Source organism: Mobula birostris, chromosome 3 (assembly GCF_030028105.1).
Source record: "Mobula birostris isolate sMobBir1 chromosome 3, sMobBir1.hap1, whole genome shotgun sequence".
Taxonomy (NCBI): domain Eukaryota; kingdom Metazoa; phylum Chordata; class Chondrichthyes; order Myliobatiformes; family Myliobatidae; genus Mobula; species Mobula birostris.
Window position 1 is genome coordinate 221084746 of NC_092372.1, and position 19168 is coordinate 221103913.

Below are 19168 nucleotides of genomic sequence, written 5' to 3' on the forward strand. Positions count from 1 at the left end.
CCAGTGTGAGTGTGTGTCTGTGTGCGTGGATTTCCAGCAGCTGCAGAATCCCTTGTGGCTATAATCTCTGGGTGCTTACATGGTCATATATGTGTAGTTTGATAATAAATTTATTTTGACTTTGAAATCACCCGTAAACCTCCTACCCTTTTGCTGCATGTTACTGTTTGGTCTATTTTGATATCGATGTTCGCTGTTCTCTTGTCACTTTTACCCAGCTCTACAGACTCACAAACCACCCTGCTTTGGAAATAACTCACTCCCTTCATCGTCACTGGGTCTAAACCCTGGAACTCCCTCCGCATCACAGGTAGAGAGAGTCATAAAGAGAGCTTCTGCCACTTTGTCCCCCATTATCAAACTACTGAGTACAGGAGATGGGATGTTTTTCTGAAGTTGTACAAGACATTGGTGAGACTGAATTTGGAGTATTGTGTGCAGTTTTGGTCACCTACCTACAGGAAAGATCTAAATAAGGTTGAAAGAGCCCAGAGAAAAATTACAGGATGTTGCCGGGTCTTGAGGACCTGAGTTTATAGGGAAAATTTGTACAGGTTAGGACTTGATTCCCTGGAGCACAGAGAATGAGGAGAGAGCTTACAGAAGTTTGAAGAATTATGAGGGGTAAAGGGTAAATGCAAGCAGGCTTTTTCCTCTCGAGCAATACACACAAAGTGCTGGAGGAATGCCAGAATTCTTTTATGTGTGAGCTCCACCAGCATTTTGTGTGTGTTGCTTTGGATTTCCAGCATCTGCAGATTCTCTCGTTTGTTTTTCACCTAAGGTTGTATGGGACTACAACTGGAGGTCATAGTTACTAGAACTAGGGGACATTGCCTCAAGATTTGGGGGAAGTAGATTTAGAATGCAGGTAAGCAGGAACTGATTTTCCCAGAAAGTGGTGAATCTGTGGAATTCTCTGTCCAATGAAGCAGTGGAGGCCACCTCAGTAATATGTTTAAGACGAGATTGGCTAGATTTTCGCATAGTAGGGAAATTAAGGGTTATGGGGGAAAGGCAGGTAGGTAGAAATGAGTCCATGGCCAGATCAGCCATGATCTTATTGAATGATGGAGCAGGCTCGATAGGCCAGATGGCCGACTCCTGCTCCTATTTTTTATGCAAACACGAGGAATTCTGCAGATGCTGGAAATTCAAGCAACACACATAACTTTTTGGATCTCCCCCTCCCCCTCCCACTTTTAAATCTCTTACTAGCTCTTTCTTCAGTTAGTCCTGACGAAGGGTCTTGGCCTGAAACGTCGGCTGTACCTCTTCCTAGAGATGCTGCCTGGCCTGCTGTGTTCACCAGCAATTTTGATGTGTGTTGCTCCTATTTCTTATGTTAGGTTTGGAGATGTATGGTCTGGGTGCAGGTAACATTTGAGAGATGAATGGGAAGGGTTTGGAGATGTATGGTCTGGGTGCAGGTAACATTTGAGAGATGAATGGGAAGGGTTTGGAGATGTATGGTCTTGGTGCGGGTAACGTTTCAGAGATGAATGGGAAGGGTTTGGAGATGAATAGGAAGGGTTTGGAGATGTATGGTCTGGGTGCAGGTAGCGTTTCAGAGATGTATAGGAAGGGTACAGGTTGATAGGACTAAGCAGGAGACCAGGCTGGCATGGACTGTAGGGCCTGTTTCTGGTTCTACGATTATGATCTTGGGAGCTCCCTCACAAGAAGAACCACAGCAGTTCAAGGCAGCAGCCTAGCCCCTTGCAAAGGGCAGTCAGGAATGGGTAATGAGTAGGGACTTTCCTGTGATGTTCACATCAGAAAATTGAATAGAACACCTCATTAGATAAGTGTTTTCTTCTTCATCCAACTTCCCCCCCCCCCCCCCCCCCCCACACACCTCCCAACAATCTTAACTCAATCTCCATCTGGGCTAATGTCTCCTCTGCACACGTACCGTCAGAAACAAGACCCCTTTCACACCCCACCGAGCACATCTCCCCTGCGCACCGCGGCCCACTCCGCGCCACCCCAGCCCTGCGGACTGACCGTGGAGACGGAGCAGTGGCTTCCCTCGCTCTCCGAGTACAGGATGGCGTCCTTGATGAAGACCGAAATGGCTCGTAGGATGAATGAGACGAAGAGGTTCATGTGGATGTAGTTCCGGGTGCAATGAAGCTTCCTGCAAGAGAAGGCAGTTACTGAGGCAAGGAGGGAGTTCCGTTTATCCTCTCTGTGCTAAATGGTTCCCTCTGCCGCATCCCCTACATGCGCATCTAACTCCTGCCCCACTCGGACACGGACAGACAGAAACATTCTTGACCTTTACTCTCAAACTCCCGCCCCACTCGGACAGGGACAGAGACAGGTACATACCTGATCTTCACTATCCAACTCCTGCCCCACTCGGACACGGACAGAGACAGGTACATACCCTTCCTTCATCAACTCCCGCCCCACTCGGACACGGACAGAGACAGGTACATATCCTTCCTTCATCAACTCCTGCCCCACTCGGGCATGGACAGAGACAGGTACATACCTGATCTTCACTATCCAACTCCTGCCCCACTTGGACACGGACAGAGACAGGTACATACCTGATCTTCACTATCCAACTCCCGCCCCACTCGGACAGGGACAGGTACATATCCTTCCTTCATCAACTCCTGCCTCACTCGGACACGGACAGAGACAGGTGCATACCTGATCTTCGCTATCCAACTCCTGCCCCACTCGGACAGAGACAGGTACATATCCTTCCTTCATCAACTCCTGCCCCACTCGGACACGGACAGAGACAGGTACATACCTGATCTTCACTATCCAACTCCTGCCCCACTCGGACACGGACAGAGACAGGTACATACCCTTCCTTCATCAACTCCTGCCCCACTCGGACACGGACAGAGACAGGTACATACCTGATCTTCGCTATCCAACTCCTGCCCCACTCGGACACGGACAGAGACAGGTACATACCCTTCCTTCATCAACTCCCGCCCCACTCGGACACGGACAGAGACAGGTACATACCTGATCTTCGCTATCCAACTCCTGCCTCACTCGGACACGGACACAGGCCATACAAATCAGAACCAGAGGGGTTAAGTTCACTCACCCCAACACTGAACTGATTCCACAACCTTTTTGCACTCAGCTTTAAGGACTCTACAACTCCTGTTCTTGTTATTTATTTATTATATGTTTTTCTTTTCCGTTGGTACTTGCACAGTTGGCCCTCTTTTGCACGGGAGTTGTTTGTCCGTCTCTGTTGAGTGCTGTTTTTATTGATTCTATTGTGTTTTTTTCTATTTACAGTGATTGCCCACAATCAATAATGAATCAGGGCTGTATACGGTGACATAGATGTACTTTGATAATAAAATTAACTTTGAACATTTTGAAATCATGAGGCCAAGTCACTGGGTATATTTAAAGTGGAGGTTGATAGCTTCTTGATTAGACAGGGCATCAAATGTTACGGAGAGAATACAGGATAATGAGGCTGAGAGGGTTAATAAATCAGCCATGATGGAATGGTTGCACACACTCAATAGGCCGAATGGCCTAATTCTGCTCTTACGGTCTAACGACTCTCACTGTGACAGTATGTGTTTTCCTGGATGGTCTACTTCCCTCCCATATCCCAAAGACATGTGGGCTGGCAGGTTCCTTGGCCATTGGAAGTTGCCTCCGATGTGTACATCGGGAGAAATTACAGCGGAGGAATGGGTGGCTAGCATTGACTCAATGGGCTAAATGGCCTTGCCCTATGCCATGAGGGAGTATGAAGTTCTCTCCTGCAGCACACCTGGTAGATTGACAGTAGAACTTCACCAAAATCTAAACTACCCCATTTAGCAATCAGAAGGGGGGGATGGGCACCATGCTGCCTCACGCAAGCCTTCACTTTCCATGCTTCTCCCCACGCCCCCCCCCCATTCAGAAACACCAGCCACAGCATCCAACTTTACCACGCCAAAGCCGTGGCTAATGCGGAGGGAGGAAGATGCCCTCCCTCCGTGTCCTCGATGTATAATCGCTGCCTCAGTAAAGCAGCCATCTTAGTCAAAGACACCAGCCCCGCCTCCCCACCCCCAGGACACTCTCTCTTCTCAAAGTTCAAAGTAAAGTTTATTATCAGGGTACATCCATGTCACCACATACAACCCTGAGGTTCTTTACCTGTGGGCCTACTTAGCAAATCTATAGATCAGTAACTGTAGACAGTGGACACAAACCGTGCAAATGCAGATATAAATAAATAGCAATAAATAACCAGCATGAAATAACAAAATAAAGGAGCCCATAAAGAGCATTCATAATAAGGTGGATGAATTGAAAGTGCAGATTGTTATTAATGATTATGATATAGTTGGGATCACAGAGACATGGCTCCAGGGTGACCAGGGATGGGAGCTCAACATTCAGGGATATTCAATATTCAGGAGGGATAGACATGAAGGAAGGGGAGGTGGGGTGGCGTTGCTGGTTAAAGAAGAGATTAACGTAATAGAAAGGAAGGACATAAGCTGGGAGAATGTGGAATCGATATGGGTAGAGCTGCGTAACACTAAGGGGCAGAAGACGCTGGTGGGAGTTGTGTACAGGCCACCTAACAGTAGTAGTGAGGTTGGAGATGGTATTAAACAGGAAATTAGAAATGTGTGCAATAAAGGAACAGCAGTTATAATGGTTGACTTCAATCTACATGTAGATTGGGTGAACCAAATTGGTAAAGGTGCTGAGGAAGAGGATTTCTTGGAATATATGCGGGATGGTTTTTTGAACCAACATGTCGAGGAACCAACTAGAGAGCAGGCTATTCTGGACTGGGTTTTGAGCAATGAGGAAGGGTTAATTAGCAATCTTGTCGTGAGAGGCCCTTTGGGTTAGAGTGACCATAATATGGTGGAATTCTTCATTAAGATGGAGAATGACATAGTTAATTCAGAAACAAAGGTTCTGAACTTAAAGAGGGGTAACTTTGAAGGTATGAGACGTGAATTAGCTAAGATAGACTGGCAAATGACACTTAAAGGATTGACGGTGGATATGCAATGGCAAGCATTTAAAGATTGCATGGATGAACTACAACAATTGTTCATCCAGTTTGGCAAAAGAATAAATCAAGGAAGGTAGTGCACCCGTGGCTGACAAGAGAAATTAGGGATAGTATCAATTCCAAAGAAGAAGCATACAAATTAGCCAGAGAAATTGGCTCACCTGAGGACTGGGAGAAATTCAGAGTTCAGCAGAGGAGGACAAAGGGCTTAATTAGGAAGGGGAAAAAGAGATTATGAGAGAAAACTGGCAGGGAACATAAAAATGGACTGTAAAGGCTTTTATAGATATGTAAAAAGGAAAAGACTGGTAAAGACAAATGTAGGTCCCCTGCAGACAGAAACAGGTGAATTGATTATGGGGAGCAAGGACATGGCATGACATGACATAATTACTTTGGTTCTGTCTTCACTAAGGAGGACATAAATAATCTTCCAGAAATAGTAGGGGACAGAGGGTCCAGTGAGATGGAGGAACTGAGCGAAATACTTGTTAGTAGGGAAGTGGTGTTAGGTAAATTGAAGGAATTGAAGGCAGATAAATCCCCAGGGCCAGATGGTCTGCATCCCAGAGTGCTTAAGGAAGTAGCCCAAGAAATAGTGGATGCATTAGTGATAATTTTTCAAAACTCGTTAGATTCTGGACTAGTTCCTGAGGATTGGAGGGTGGCTAATGTAACCCCACTTTTTAAAAAAGGAGGGAGAGAGAAACCGGGGAATTATAGACCGTTTAGCCTAACGTCGGTGGTGGGGAGACTGCTGGAGTCAGTTATCAAGGATGTGATAACAGCACATTTGGAAAGTGGTGAAATGATCGGACAAAGTCAGCATGGATTTGTGAAAGGAAAATCATGTCTGACGAATCTCATAGAATTTTTTGAGGATGTAACTAGTAGAGTGGATAGGGGAGAACCAGTGGATGTGGTATATTTGGATTTTCAGAAGGCTTTTGACAAGGTCCCACACAGGAGATTAGTGTGCAAACTTAAAGCACACGGTATTGGGGGTAAGGTATTGGTGTGGGTGGAGAGTTGGTTAGCAGACAGGAAGCAAAGAGTGGGAATAAACGGGACCTTTTCAGAATGGCAGGCGGTGACTAGTGGGGTACCGCAAGGCTCAGTGCTGGGACCCCAGTTGTTTACAATATATATTAATGACTTCGATGAGGGAATTAAATGCAGCATCTCCAAGTTTGCGGATGACACGAAGCTGGGTGGCAGTGTTAGCTGTGAGGAGGATGCTAAGAGGATGCAGGGTGACTTGGATAGGTTGGGTGAGTGGGCAAATTCATGGCAGATGCAATTTAATGGGGATAAATGTGAAGTTATCCACTTTGGTGGCAAAAATAGGAAAACAGATTATTATCTGAATGGTGGCCGATTAGGAAAAGGGGAGGTGCAACGAGACCTGGGTGTCATTATACACCAGTCATTGAAAGTGGGCATGCAGGTACAGCAGGCGGTGAAAAAGGCGAATGGTATGCTGGCATTTATAGCGAGAGGATTCGAGTACAGGAGCAGGGAGGTACTACTGCAGTTGTACAAGGCCTTGGTGAGACCACATCTGGAGTATTGTGTGCAGTTTTGGTCCCCTAATCTGAGGAAAGACATCCTTGCCATAGAGGGAGTACAAAGAAGGTTCACCAGATTGATTCCTGGGATGGCAGTACTTTCATATGAAGAAAGGCTGGATGAACTGGGCTTGTACTCGTTGGAATTTAGAAGATTGAGGGGGGATCTGATTGAAACGTATAAGATCCTAAAGGGATTGGACAGGTTAGATGCAGGAAGATTGTTCTCGATGTTGGGGAAGTCCAGAACGAGGGGCCACAGTTTGAGGATAGAGGGGAAGCCTTTTAGGACCGAGATTAGGAAAAACTTCTTCACACAGAGAGTGGTGAATCTGTGGAATTCTCTGCCACAGGAAACAGTTGAGGCCAGTTCATTGGCTATATTTAAGAGGGAGTTAGATATGGCCCTTGTGGCTACGGGGGTCAGGGGGTATGGAGGGAAGGCTGGGGCGGGGTTCTGAGTTGGATGATCAGCCATGATCATAATAAATGGCGGTGCAGGCTCGAAGGGCCGAATGGCCTACTCCTGCATCAATTTTCTATGTTTCTATGTTTCTATAAATGAGTGAATGAGGGGTAGTGACTGTCTTTGAACCTGGTGGTGCGAGTCCTGAGGCTCCTGTACCCCCTGCCCGATGGCAGCAGTGAGGAGGAGCTTGGCCTGGGCGGGTCTCCTCTCTCCCATCGGGCAGAAAATACAAACGCCTGAAAGCACGTTCCCCCAGGCTCAAGGGTAGCTTCTTTCCCACTGTCCAACGGCTCCTTTGTATGATAAGATGGATTCTTCTCCTCACAGTCTGCCTCATTATGACCTTGAACCTTACTGTCTGCCTACTCTGCACTTTCTCTGTAACTAATATTCTGCATTCTGTTACTGTTTTCCCTTGTACTACCTCAATGCACTGATGTAATGAAATGATCAGTAACCTCAGTACATGTGATTAATTTACCTGTTTCTTTAATTTGCTCCCAAGTTTCAAGGGCTCTATGACTCACGTTCTCAATATTATTTATTTATTAATATTTTTATTTTGTTTGTATTTGAACAGTTTGTCTTTGTGTGCAGTTTTCATTGATTCCATTGCACCTCTTTGTATCTACTATACAGGGCCGCAGGAACATGAATTTCTGGGTAACATATGGTGACATATATGTACTTTAATAATAAGTTAGATCTTTGCATTTTGATTTAAAGCTACAGCTCATTCAGGCATTTGCACCTTCCTGCTGAAGTTCCAGGGTACACCAGCAGAGGGCGTCCCTGCTTGCAGCTTTAGACTGGGAATGGTTTGCATACACTGACCGATCTCAGACCAAGTCTGGTTCCTCCTCAAAACAACGGGCGGTAATAATGTCCCAATTGTAAAGAAATAAAGGTTTGTGTCAGTGTGCAGAGAGCTAGCCTCCGGATGAATGGATGTGTGGAATTTTCTGGTTTTCAGGTTCCAAGCGTAGAGTCATAGAGCAGAGAAGCAGGCCTTTTGGCCCATCTAGTCTGTGCTGAACTGTTACTCTGCCTAGTCCCATTGACACATACCCAGACCATAGCCCTCCATTCCCCTCCTATCCATTGACACAGCCTGGTATGGGAACACCAATGCCTTTGAACAGAAAATCCTGCAAAAGGTAGTGGATTCAGCCCGTGTATCATGAATAAAGCCCTCCCAACCATTAAACGCATCTACATGAAACGCTGTCATAGAAAAGCAGCATCCATCATCAAAGATCCCCACCTCCCAGACCTTTTTTTTTGTCGCTGCTGCCGTCAGGAAGAAGGTACAGGAGCCTCAGGACTCGCATCACAAGGCTCAGGAACAGTTATTACCCCTCAACCGTCAGGCTCCTGAACAAAGAGGATAACTACATGCACTTGCCCATCTATTGAGATGTTCAAACAACCAATGATCTCACTTTAAGCACTCTTTATCTTGTTATGTCATCACTTATTGCTATTTATTTATATTTGCATTTGCACAGTTTGGCATCTTCTGCACTCTGGTTGATCGTTCATTGATCCTGTTAAAGTTACTATTCCATAGATTTGCTGAGTATGCCCACAGGAAAATGAATCTCAGGGTTGATTACGGTGACATATATGTACTTTGATAATAAAATTTACTTCAAATTTTGAACTCTTACTTATCCATACTTCTCTTAAATGTTGAAATTGAACTCACATCCACTACTGTCACTGGCAGCTCATTCCACACTCCCATAATCCTCTGAGTGGAGAAGGTTCCCCCCCTTAGCATTTCACCTTTCACCCTTACCCTATGACCTATAGTACTAGTCTGAACCAACCTCAAAAACAGATTTGCATTTACCCTATCCCTACCCCTTATAATTTAGTATATCACAATCAAATTTCCCCTCATTCTCCTGTGCTCCAAGGAATAAAGTCCTAACCAATTCAACTTTTCCCATGTCAACATGTCCTGGCAACATCCTTGTAAATTTTGCGCACAACTCACCATATGTCTTTCGATTTTATTTATTTATTCATTTAGAGATAACAATGTGGAACTGGCCCTTCCGGCCCCAGCGAGCCACATCGCACCACCCAGCTACGCACCTAATTAACACCAGGCCAATCACAGGACAATTTTCATCTTTGGACTACGGGGTGGGGAGGGGGAGCCTCAGGAGGACACCCACGCATCTCACGGGGAGAACCGACAAACTTTTTCCAGACGGTGCTGGAATTGAACTCTGAACTCTGGGACGCCTTCGGCTGTAGTATCGTTGCGGGAGCTGCCACGCTGACAGAGAAAGCCCACACGGCCACGGCGGGAAAGTACAAACTGCTTACGGAGATAGAACCCCGATCACGATCGCCGATACTATAAAGCATTACGCTACCGCGCCGCCCTCGAGCGGTGGGGAGAAACCTACCGGAGAAAGGTCTTACCTAAAGCGGCAGAGTATGATCATAGCGATGGCCAGGGAAACCAGGGAGGTGCTGTAGCCCACCGTGTAGAGAGCCTTGACGGACACATAATACTGACCCTGCAAGAGCTGAGAGAGAGAGAGTGTGTCAGTACCGCAGAACCGCGCCGGGAGAGCGGAAGAAGGTGTTCTCAGACGCTGCCTCGTTAGGTAGGTTGCTGGAGGTGCAGGAGCCTTAGGTCCCACACCACCAGGTTCAGGAACGGCTACTACTCTCCGACCATCAGGATCCTGCACTTTGCTCACCCAAGTTTATTGTCATTCAACCAGTCAGGGGTATACATCTAAACAAAACATCGCTCCTCTGGGCCAAGGTGCACATATCACACTCAGCCGATAAAATAATATTAACAGATAAAAGATATTCTGTAAATGTACAAGCTGACATTAAAGTGCATATATAGCATATAGTTACACATACAAGAGTATAATGCTATTGATGCTGTCATAAGTAACGCGTTCAGGGTGGTAGCAGAATTCTCATGGCCTGGGGGATAAATCTGTTGCCCAGCCTAACAATCCTTGTTTTTGTACAGCAGTACCATCTGCCTGACGGAGAGATTGGGGCATGGCTGGGAGGGGTCCTTGACAATGCAGAGGGCTCTGCAAGTGCAGCACATCCAGTGAATGTCCCGGATGGGCTGGGGGCAGACCCCGATGAAAGGCAGTCTGAACTGATTCCACATCCTGTGCACTCACTTTCCGGGACTCCACAACGAGCGATCTCTGCATTATTCATTTACTTTCTTTCCCTGCTGCCGTCTGTAAGGAGTTTGTACGTTCTCCCTGTGACCGGGCGGGGTTCCCCCGGATGTTGTTTCCTCCCACAGTCTAAAGGCTGACAGGTTAATTGGTCACTGTGAATCGTACCGTGATTAAGCTAGGATTAAATTGGGGGTGTCTGGGCAGCCTGTTCTGTGTTATATCTCAATATATACACACACACACACACACACACACATACACACACACAGATTTGCACAGTTTGTCTTCATTTGCACAATGGTTGTGAGCCCCTGTGCGTAGCTTTTCACTGATTCTATTGTGTTTCTTTGTTCCACTGTGAATGCCCACAAGAAAATTAATCTCTATGTACTTTGAACTGTCACCCTAACTGAATATTCCCTACTATGATAAGATGGACACCTGACCTCACCATCTGGCTGTCTTACTGTCTATCTGCACGACCCTTTCTCTGTAACTACAACAATTATTGAATTGAATTCACGTTATTACATCTTTTACATACACGAGGAGAAAAAATCTTTACGTTACGTCTCTGTTTAAATGTGCAATTTATAGTAATTTGTAATAATAACTACGTGAACAGGACAGTCAATGTAACACAGAAATACAATTGTATCAGCATGAGTTAATCAGTCTGATGGCCTGGTGGAAGAAGCTGTCCTGGAGCCTGTCGGTCCTGGCTTTTATGCTGCAGTACTATTTCCCAAATGGTAGCAGCTGGAACAGTTTTTGTTTGGGGTGACTCGAGTGCCCTATGACCCTTCGGCCCCTTTTTACACACCTGTCTTTGTAAATGTCCTGAATAGTGGGAAGTTCACAACGACAGATGCGCTGGGCTGTCCGCACCACTCTCTGCAGAGTCCCGCGATTGAGGGAAGTACAGTTCCCCAACCAGGCAGTGATGCAGCCAGTCAGGATGCTCTCAATTGTGCCCCTGTAGAAAGTCCTTAGGATTAGGGTGCCCATACCAAACTTCTTCAACCGTCTGAGGTGAAAGAGGCGCGGTTGTGCCTTTTTCACCACACAGCTGCTATGTTCATACCATTCTGCACTCCATTACTGTACTACCTCAATGCACTGGTATGATGAATTGATCTGTCTAGACAGTGAGCAAAACCATTTTCCCCCTGTAAACAGGTACATCTGACAACTATAAACCAATTTAGCAATTTTACTACATGGCGATTAAACAATTCATGCAGAGGACTGAAGGATGTAAATCAGCACTATCTCTGGAGAACGCCAATATCCATTGACGTCCAGTTGTCAAAACAACCCTCCATCACGGCTCGGAATGGAGGCACCAATGCCAAAACCAGAAACATGGAAAATGTTATCATTTTGTGGCAGCAGGACAGTGCAATAAATAAAAAATATATAATTTAAAATTAGAAATATACTTTAGAAGCAAGTAGTGGAAGAAAGGAGGAATAGTGTGGTAGTGTTCATGGGTTGGTTCAGTGTCTGTTCAGAGATCGGATGGCAGAAGAGAAGCTGCTCCTGAATCATTAAGTGTGTGTCTTCAGGCTCCTGTACCTCCTTCCTGATGGTAGCAATGAGAAGAGGGCACGTCCTGGGTGATAATGGGCCTTAATGATGGATGCTATCTTTTATCAGGCATTGCCTTTTGAAGGTGTCCTCAATGCTGGAGAGGCGGGTATCCTCAATGGAGCTCGTGCTCACGATGGAGCGGCTGGTGCCCACGTTGGAGAGGCGAGTGCCCAAGATAGAGGGGCGGGTGCCCACGATGGAGGGGCGGGTGCCCACGATGGAAAGGCTGAGTTTGCAGCTTCCTGCAGCTTTTTCTGAGTGGGTTATGGAGAGAGGTAGGTTGGGATATTTCCTCATAGGAATGTGCATAGGGGAATGAAAGGTGTATAATTTCTGTAACTTCTAGGAGGGGCATAGAGATGGTGAAATGCACACAGATTTTGTTTTTGTTTGTCCCGGGGTTGGAGAATCAAGAAGTAGAGAACCCAGGTTTAAGGTGAGAAGGGAGGGATTTTACAGGAACCTGAGGGGCAACATTTCACCCAGAGGGTGGTCCGTGTATGGAATGAGCTGCCAGTGGAAGTGGTTGAGCAGATACACTAACAATGCTTAAAGACACCTGTTCAGGTGCATGGATTGGAAAAGCTTAGAGCAGTGGTTCCCAAAGTGGGTGATATCACAACCACCCCCCTACTGGGTCATTCGGAGTTTCTAAGGGGATGATAGAGATAAAGGGAGTGGGGGGTTCACTCAGCAGTGAAAGATGACAGGCTTAATTTAAGAAATGAATCTCTTATTACAAGCATTTAATATTTACATTGATCACGTGATCACCTCATCTCTTGCTAACCCACCATTTTCTTTGACTTTGCTCAAACTGTGTTAAGGTTGATGAAAAGCAATGTGACAATCTGCCTGGCCTGCCGAGTTCCTCCATTTTGTGTTTGTTGATTTGGATTTCCAGCATCCGCAAATTTTCTCCTGTTTGTGACAATCCTGTATTTGGTAGAGCATGAGAAACCTGGACTGAAAGAAATCGTGTGATTTCTGGGCCCGGCCCCGCATTACAGTGTAAGCCAGTCAATTCTGATACTCCAATCACACCGTGACACTATTCCTGTGAATTAGGGTGTGTATTCAATGGGGTAAAGTTCAGAATCTGTCCTTTTGACTACATTTCTCTAGCTCACGCCTGACTGAGATATCACTGCCCTTCTACCTTCAGGCAGAGTCAGCTTTGCCTGAGCTACGATGATACCATAACTTTCCCCTTTATCGATCGCAGCGCTTAAGGTTGGATGTAAACAATAGGCGATGACTGTGGTCATTAATCCATAATGAAAAAGGCAGAAGCAGACCAAACAAAAGAGAAATGTAGAGGGAGTGCAGGGTGGCGTATCTGCAATATGGATTTCTACCAGCACAAAGCAACCAACAGCAGCCAACTTGTCTGTTGTGTGAAAATGTTTTTTTCCCCAAATGAAGCAATGAAACTGTTCTGGCTCAACTGAATACACTCTGATAAAGTAAGTAAGAACATGGCTTACTTTCAGTCACTTTGTGATAACTTTCAGAAATGGATCACACTTCAAAACATGTTTGCCAGCACTTCACACCGAAACAGTGATGGTTTGTGTGTTTCCTACGACATTTCATTGCTCGTTGCTCAATCTGGAAATCCCACGCCATTGAAGAAGAACTGATTCTGCCAGCAGTAAGGGAGTTTCTGAGTATGGTTTTCTATCAATCACCAGACCAAATAATTAAAGTGATTCTGCTCAGTGACAACTCTGTTCAAAGACGAATAGTTGAAATCTCAAACAAAAGAAAATCTGAAGATGCTGGAGATTCAAGCAACACACACAAAATTCTGGAGGAACTCAGCAGACCAGGCAGTATCTATAGAAAAGAGTACAGTCAATGTTTTGGGCCCAGACCATAAGACATAAGAGCAGAATTAGGCCAGCTGGCCTATCGAGTCTGCTCCAGCATTCAATCATGGCTGATCCTTTTTTCTATCTCCTCCTCAACCCCAGTTCCCGGCCTTCTCCCCGTAACTTGTGATGTCATGTCCAATCAAGGACCTCGATATACTCCTTTCCATGGATGCTGCCTGGCCTACTGAGTTCCTCCAGCATTTTGTATGTGTTGAATAGATGATGTCTGAGAATGTGGAAGACACATTGTGCAACATACTTAGGACAACTGAATTTGCTCTGAAGTTGGATGAGTTAACTTTGCTAGGCAACAAAGCTTTGCTTCTTGGTTACGTTCACTTCATAAAAGATGAAAGCATGGTTCAAGAGTTGTTATTTGCAAGGTGACTAGAAACAGATAGGAAGGGGGAGCTAATATTTTGGGTCATTGAGCAATTTTTACAAGAGGGCATTCCGCTCACCAATGTTCTTGTTTCTGCAACAGAAGAGGCAGCATCAATGACAAGACGCCACCATGGGTTTATTAGTTTCTTGAAAATGTCTGTACCTAATATATTTACCATTCACTTTGTACTTCACAGACAACATCTTGTCTCAGAAATAAAACCCAAGTGTTCTGTGGCACAAATCATGAAATACTGTTATCTCTGCAGTAAATAAAATCAAATCCTATGCTCTCAATTCTCGACTATTTCGAGAGCTTTGTATTGAGAATGGTCAACACTTTGGAGGCTTGCTGTTGAACACAGAAGTCAGATGGCTCTCAAAAGGAAACTGCCTGAGATGCTTTTGTGCACTTTTTGAAAATGTGATAAACTCCTTTGAAGACTTGAATGCTTCATTCGGTAATCAAGCTCAAGAATATTAGGCATGACGTTGCTTATTTGTCAGAATTATTTGCAATATTTAATAAAATCAATCTTAAATTGCAATTATGAATCTTATTAAAGCTAAATCAGTTGTCTCCACATTTCTGACCAGGTTAACCCTATTTAATTTCAACATGGACCATGGTGACCTTTTCGAACTTCCGAGTCTCTCTGAGTTGGAAGAGAAAAAAAGAATATCAGCTGATGATCTTCAAGTATACTGTGTCCACCTGGGTGAGCTGCATAAAACCAGGTCGGACAGGTTTCAGGATCTTCTCTTGATCCAAATTCCAGATCGGGTAATAAATTCATTGCTGAACACTTGTAATGAGGAATTAACAGGAAGGATGGAGGAAGAATGAATCTTACTACAATATGACTTCAATCTGAAGCCGAGCTTCAAAAATCATATCAAGACCTTTGGTCGTAGAAAGCAATCTCTGCACTGTGGAAAAAGGTCAAGTTGTATTTTTATAGCCTTTTTAACATTATGTTTAGCCGAGCGCAGTTTCAGTGCAGTTACCCAAATTCTTTCAAAGGAATGAAACAGATTTCAAATTACTGAATGTGGGGATCTGAGACTCCGTTTGAGCGACTTCTGAATAATGTCTGGAATCATTTGTCACTGCGTTGAAATTGTGGTTCCAATTTTCCTTCACTGTGCATTGTAAATCAAAATTCTTTATAGCTTTTATGTAATGCTGGAAAGAGAGAGGGGTCTCTGAGCAGGGGGTCTGGGAGCCAAGGAAGCAGTTTGGGGGAAAACTGATTTGGAGGGTATTGGGTCAGACATGAGCAGATGGAGCAGGCTTAGATGGGAATCTCGGTCAGCATGGTTAGATGGGCTGAAAAGCCTATAACTATGCTGTAGGACACTGACACCTGGTTATGCGACCACCAACACCAGGCAGGCAATCTCTAGAAAGTATTGATAATGGCTGGGGTCACCTGACTTGCGCAGAAGATGGCAATGGCAAACCACTTCTGTAGGAAAATTTGTCAAGAACAATCATGGTCAATAGACCATAATCACCCACATCATACGACATGGCACGTAATAATGAATGTGAGTCATCTGGCACATCATTTGTGGATAGCAAAGAAGTAAAATTCTCAGTCAGAGCATTCATAAATCTCTTCACTTGTCTCCCATTGGCCCCTAGAGATTTATCCACACTAAAGCCCGTCACGGCATGGAGTACCACTGCTTTACTAGGGAGACTTACTTTTTCCCCAAATCCCCCGACCACAAAGTTAGTATTATCCTTTGTGTACACTAATGAGAATACAAAGATGTCCCTTTAGAACAGAGAAGCTATTTCTGTAACCAGAGGGTGGAGAATCTGTGGAATTCATTGCCACAGACAGCTGTGGAGACCAAGTCACTGGTAAATTATTGGCTGATCAAATTAAAACCTTTAGAGCTAAACAACAGATTAAAGAAATATGCAAGGCTGATGCTGATAAGACAACTGATTATTTAGAAATAAATAATACTTCCAGAGAATTTTACTCTAAACTTTATAGTTCTGAATCTTCTAAGGATGATGCTGTAATGAACAATTTTTTAGATCAAATAAATATTCCTACAATTTCTGCCGACAACAGAAAATTGTTGGAACAACCTACTTCTTTTGAGGAAATTGTTGAGGCTGTGCGCTCATTACGTTTGAGGAAAGCTCCGGGTCCAGACGGATTTTCTGGAGAATTTTATAAGATCTTTTCCTCACTGCTTACACCTCATTTATGTTCAGCTTTTTCGGATTCATTTAAGTCGGGCAGACTTTCTCAATCGCTTTATGAGGCTTCCATTTGGCTTATTCTTAAAAAGAATAAGGATCCAACTGAATGCTCTTCTTATAGACCAGTTTCTTTACTTAATGTTGATGCTAAAGTTCTGGCCCATAGGATTGAAAATATTTTACTATCTGTCATTTCTGATAACCAAACCAGGTTAATCAAAAATCGATATTCTCACTTTAATATTCGCTGGTTATTAAATGTTATTTATTCTCCTTCTAACACGGTATCGGAATGTCTGGTATCCCTAGGTGCTGAGAAAGCTTTCAACGGAGTTGAATGCAATTATTTATTTAAAACTTTAGAAAAATTTAATTTTCGACCTGTTTTCATTCAATGGATTAAATTACTTTATTCAGCTCCTTCTGCTAGGATTATCACTAATTTTCATAACTCCAAACCATTTAAGCTTCAACGAGGCACTAGCCGAGGTTGTCCAGTGAGCCCTTTGTTTTTTGATTTGGCCTTAGAACCCTTAGCCATTGCTTTTCGAGAATCTAATGATATCACCAGTATTTTAAGGAGAGACACCATTCATAAAGTCTCGTTGTATGCTGATGATTTGCTGCTATTTATTTCTAATGTTGAGATTTCATTACCCCATGTGCTTTCTTTACTCTCCTGTTTTAGCCAGTTTTCAGGTTATAAAAGTGAACTTTTCCCTTTGAACAATTTGATACCAACAAATTCTAACCTTCCTTTTAAATTTGTAAGAAACCAATTTACTTATTTAGGTGTAACAGTTACTAAAAATTATGTGTCTATTTAAAGAAAATTTTCTTACTCTATTGAATCATGTAAAAAAAAACTATTAAATTGTTCGCCTCTTTCGTTATTGTTAATTAGTCGAATTAACTATCAAAATGAATATATTACTTAAATTTACATATCTTTTTCAGGCATTGCCGGTTTTCATTCCTAAATCCTTTTTTGATTCTCTTGACTCTATTATATCTTCTAATATAGGGAAGAATAAGCATTCGAGATTAAATAAGATTCATCTTCAGAAAGATAAGAAGAATGGAGGATTAGCCTTACCAAACTTTAGATTTTATTATTGGGCAGTTAATATAAGAAATCTTACATTTTGGTTATATTATATAAATCGTGAGGATTGCCCGATGTGGGTTTTCTTAGAAGCTAACTCTGTTAGTAAATTCTCTGTTTCTCTTCTTGGATCCTCACTTCCTTTGTCTCTGAGTAAGTTAACTGATAATCTGGTAGTTAAACACACTATGAGAATTTGGATACAATTCCAAAAATACTTTGGCTTATTGAGATTTTCTCTTTTGAGTCCCATTTTTTCTATTTTTTTTTAAACCCTCTATGATTGATGTGGCTTTTAAAGAATGGGATAGATTAGGTATTAAATGCTTTCAGGACTTGTTTGTAGAGGGCGGTCCTTTATTGTTTGAACAATTGTCAACTAAGTATAGTTTACCCGAAGCTCATTTTTTTCAATATCTACAAATAAGAGATTTTTTATGGTCTCAAATAAGTAATTTACTAAAAGTCCTGATAAGAATCTACTAGATGTAATTTTTAATCTGAAACTTTTTTATAATGGATCTATATCTAATATTTATAATATGCTCTTGGGAATGAGAAGTGTTCCTTTAGATAAAATTAAAAATCTTTGGGCACAAGATTTACAGACTTCAATTTCTGAGGAAACTTGGAATCAAATTTTTAAATTGGTCAAAACTTCGTTATGTGCCCGTCACTCTCTCCTTCAGTTTAAGGTGGTCCATAGGGCCCATATGACTAAGGATAAGTGTTTCGTTTTTATTTGGATCTATCTCCGTATTGTGATAAATGTAATAATGGAGAAGCTTTACTCATTCATATGTTTTGGACATGTTCGAGTCTTGGAAAGAAGTATTTCAATCCTTTTCAACACTTTTTAAAGTAAATTTCAAGCCTAATCCTTTGACTGCTTTATTTAGTATTGTTGGAGGAAAGGATATTATTTTGGAGCCACCTGATTTGCACATTTTGGCTTTTATGTCTCTTATGGCCAGAAGGACGCTTTTGCTTAAGTGGAAAGATGTGGCCCCTCCGATTCACACTCAATGGTTATGTGATGTGATGTCATGTTTAAATTTAGAGAAGATTTGATGTTCAATCTTTGAATCTGATCAAGACTTTCAAACATTGTGGGGACCTTTTCTGAATTATTTTAAAAACCTTTGATTTGCTGTGAAAGCACAGATGATGACTAACAATCTTTTTTTCTACTAATCAGCTTCGGTCTTAGTAGTGGGTTAGATTTTTTTTATATCATAAAATTATCATTTTTCAATGCTATGAACTAATTGACTTGTACGAATATAGGGTAAGGAGTCTTTATGTGCGATTTAGCTTAATGTATTGACATTTTTTTCCTGTACTCTGTATTCTTATATATTTAAATTAATAAAAAATATTGAAAGAAGCAAAGTCATTGGGTATATTTAAAGCAGAGGTTGATAGATTCTTGGTTAGTCAGGGCATCAAAGGTTACAGGGAGAAAGCGGGAGCATGGGGTTGCGAGTAATCATAAATCAGCCATGATGAATGGTGGAGCAGACTCGAGCAGCCGAATGACCTGTGCCTAATGGTCTTATAGGAAAGTACTCTTTTACCGCTGTACCATTGACAGCATACTCACCAACTGCATCTCAGTGTGGTATGGCAATTGTCCCGTATTGGACCACAAAGCACTCCAACATGTGGTGAAAACTGCCCAGCGGATTATCAGCACCCAATTCCCCACCATTGAGAACATCTACCATAAACGTTGCC

At 43.1% G+C, this 19168-nt stretch overlaps 1 protein-coding gene across 1 annotated transcript in view; it reads right to left on the bottom strand.

Annotated features, from left to right (window-relative positions):
- Window positions 1-19168, bottom strand: part of LOC140194803 (pituitary adenylate cyclase-activating polypeptide type I receptor-like) — a 102415-nt gene that overhangs the window by 25013 nt on the left and 58234 nt on the right. Inside the window, exons 5-6 of the mRNA XM_072252083.1 lie at window positions 9503-9609; window positions 2008-2140 (exon numbers count right to left, since the gene is read on the bottom strand). Of these exons, the coding sequence (XP_072108184.1) occupies window positions 2008-2140; window positions 9503-9609 (240 nt within the window). The remainder of the gene's footprint in view (window positions 1-2007; window positions 2141-9502; window positions 9610-19168) is intronic.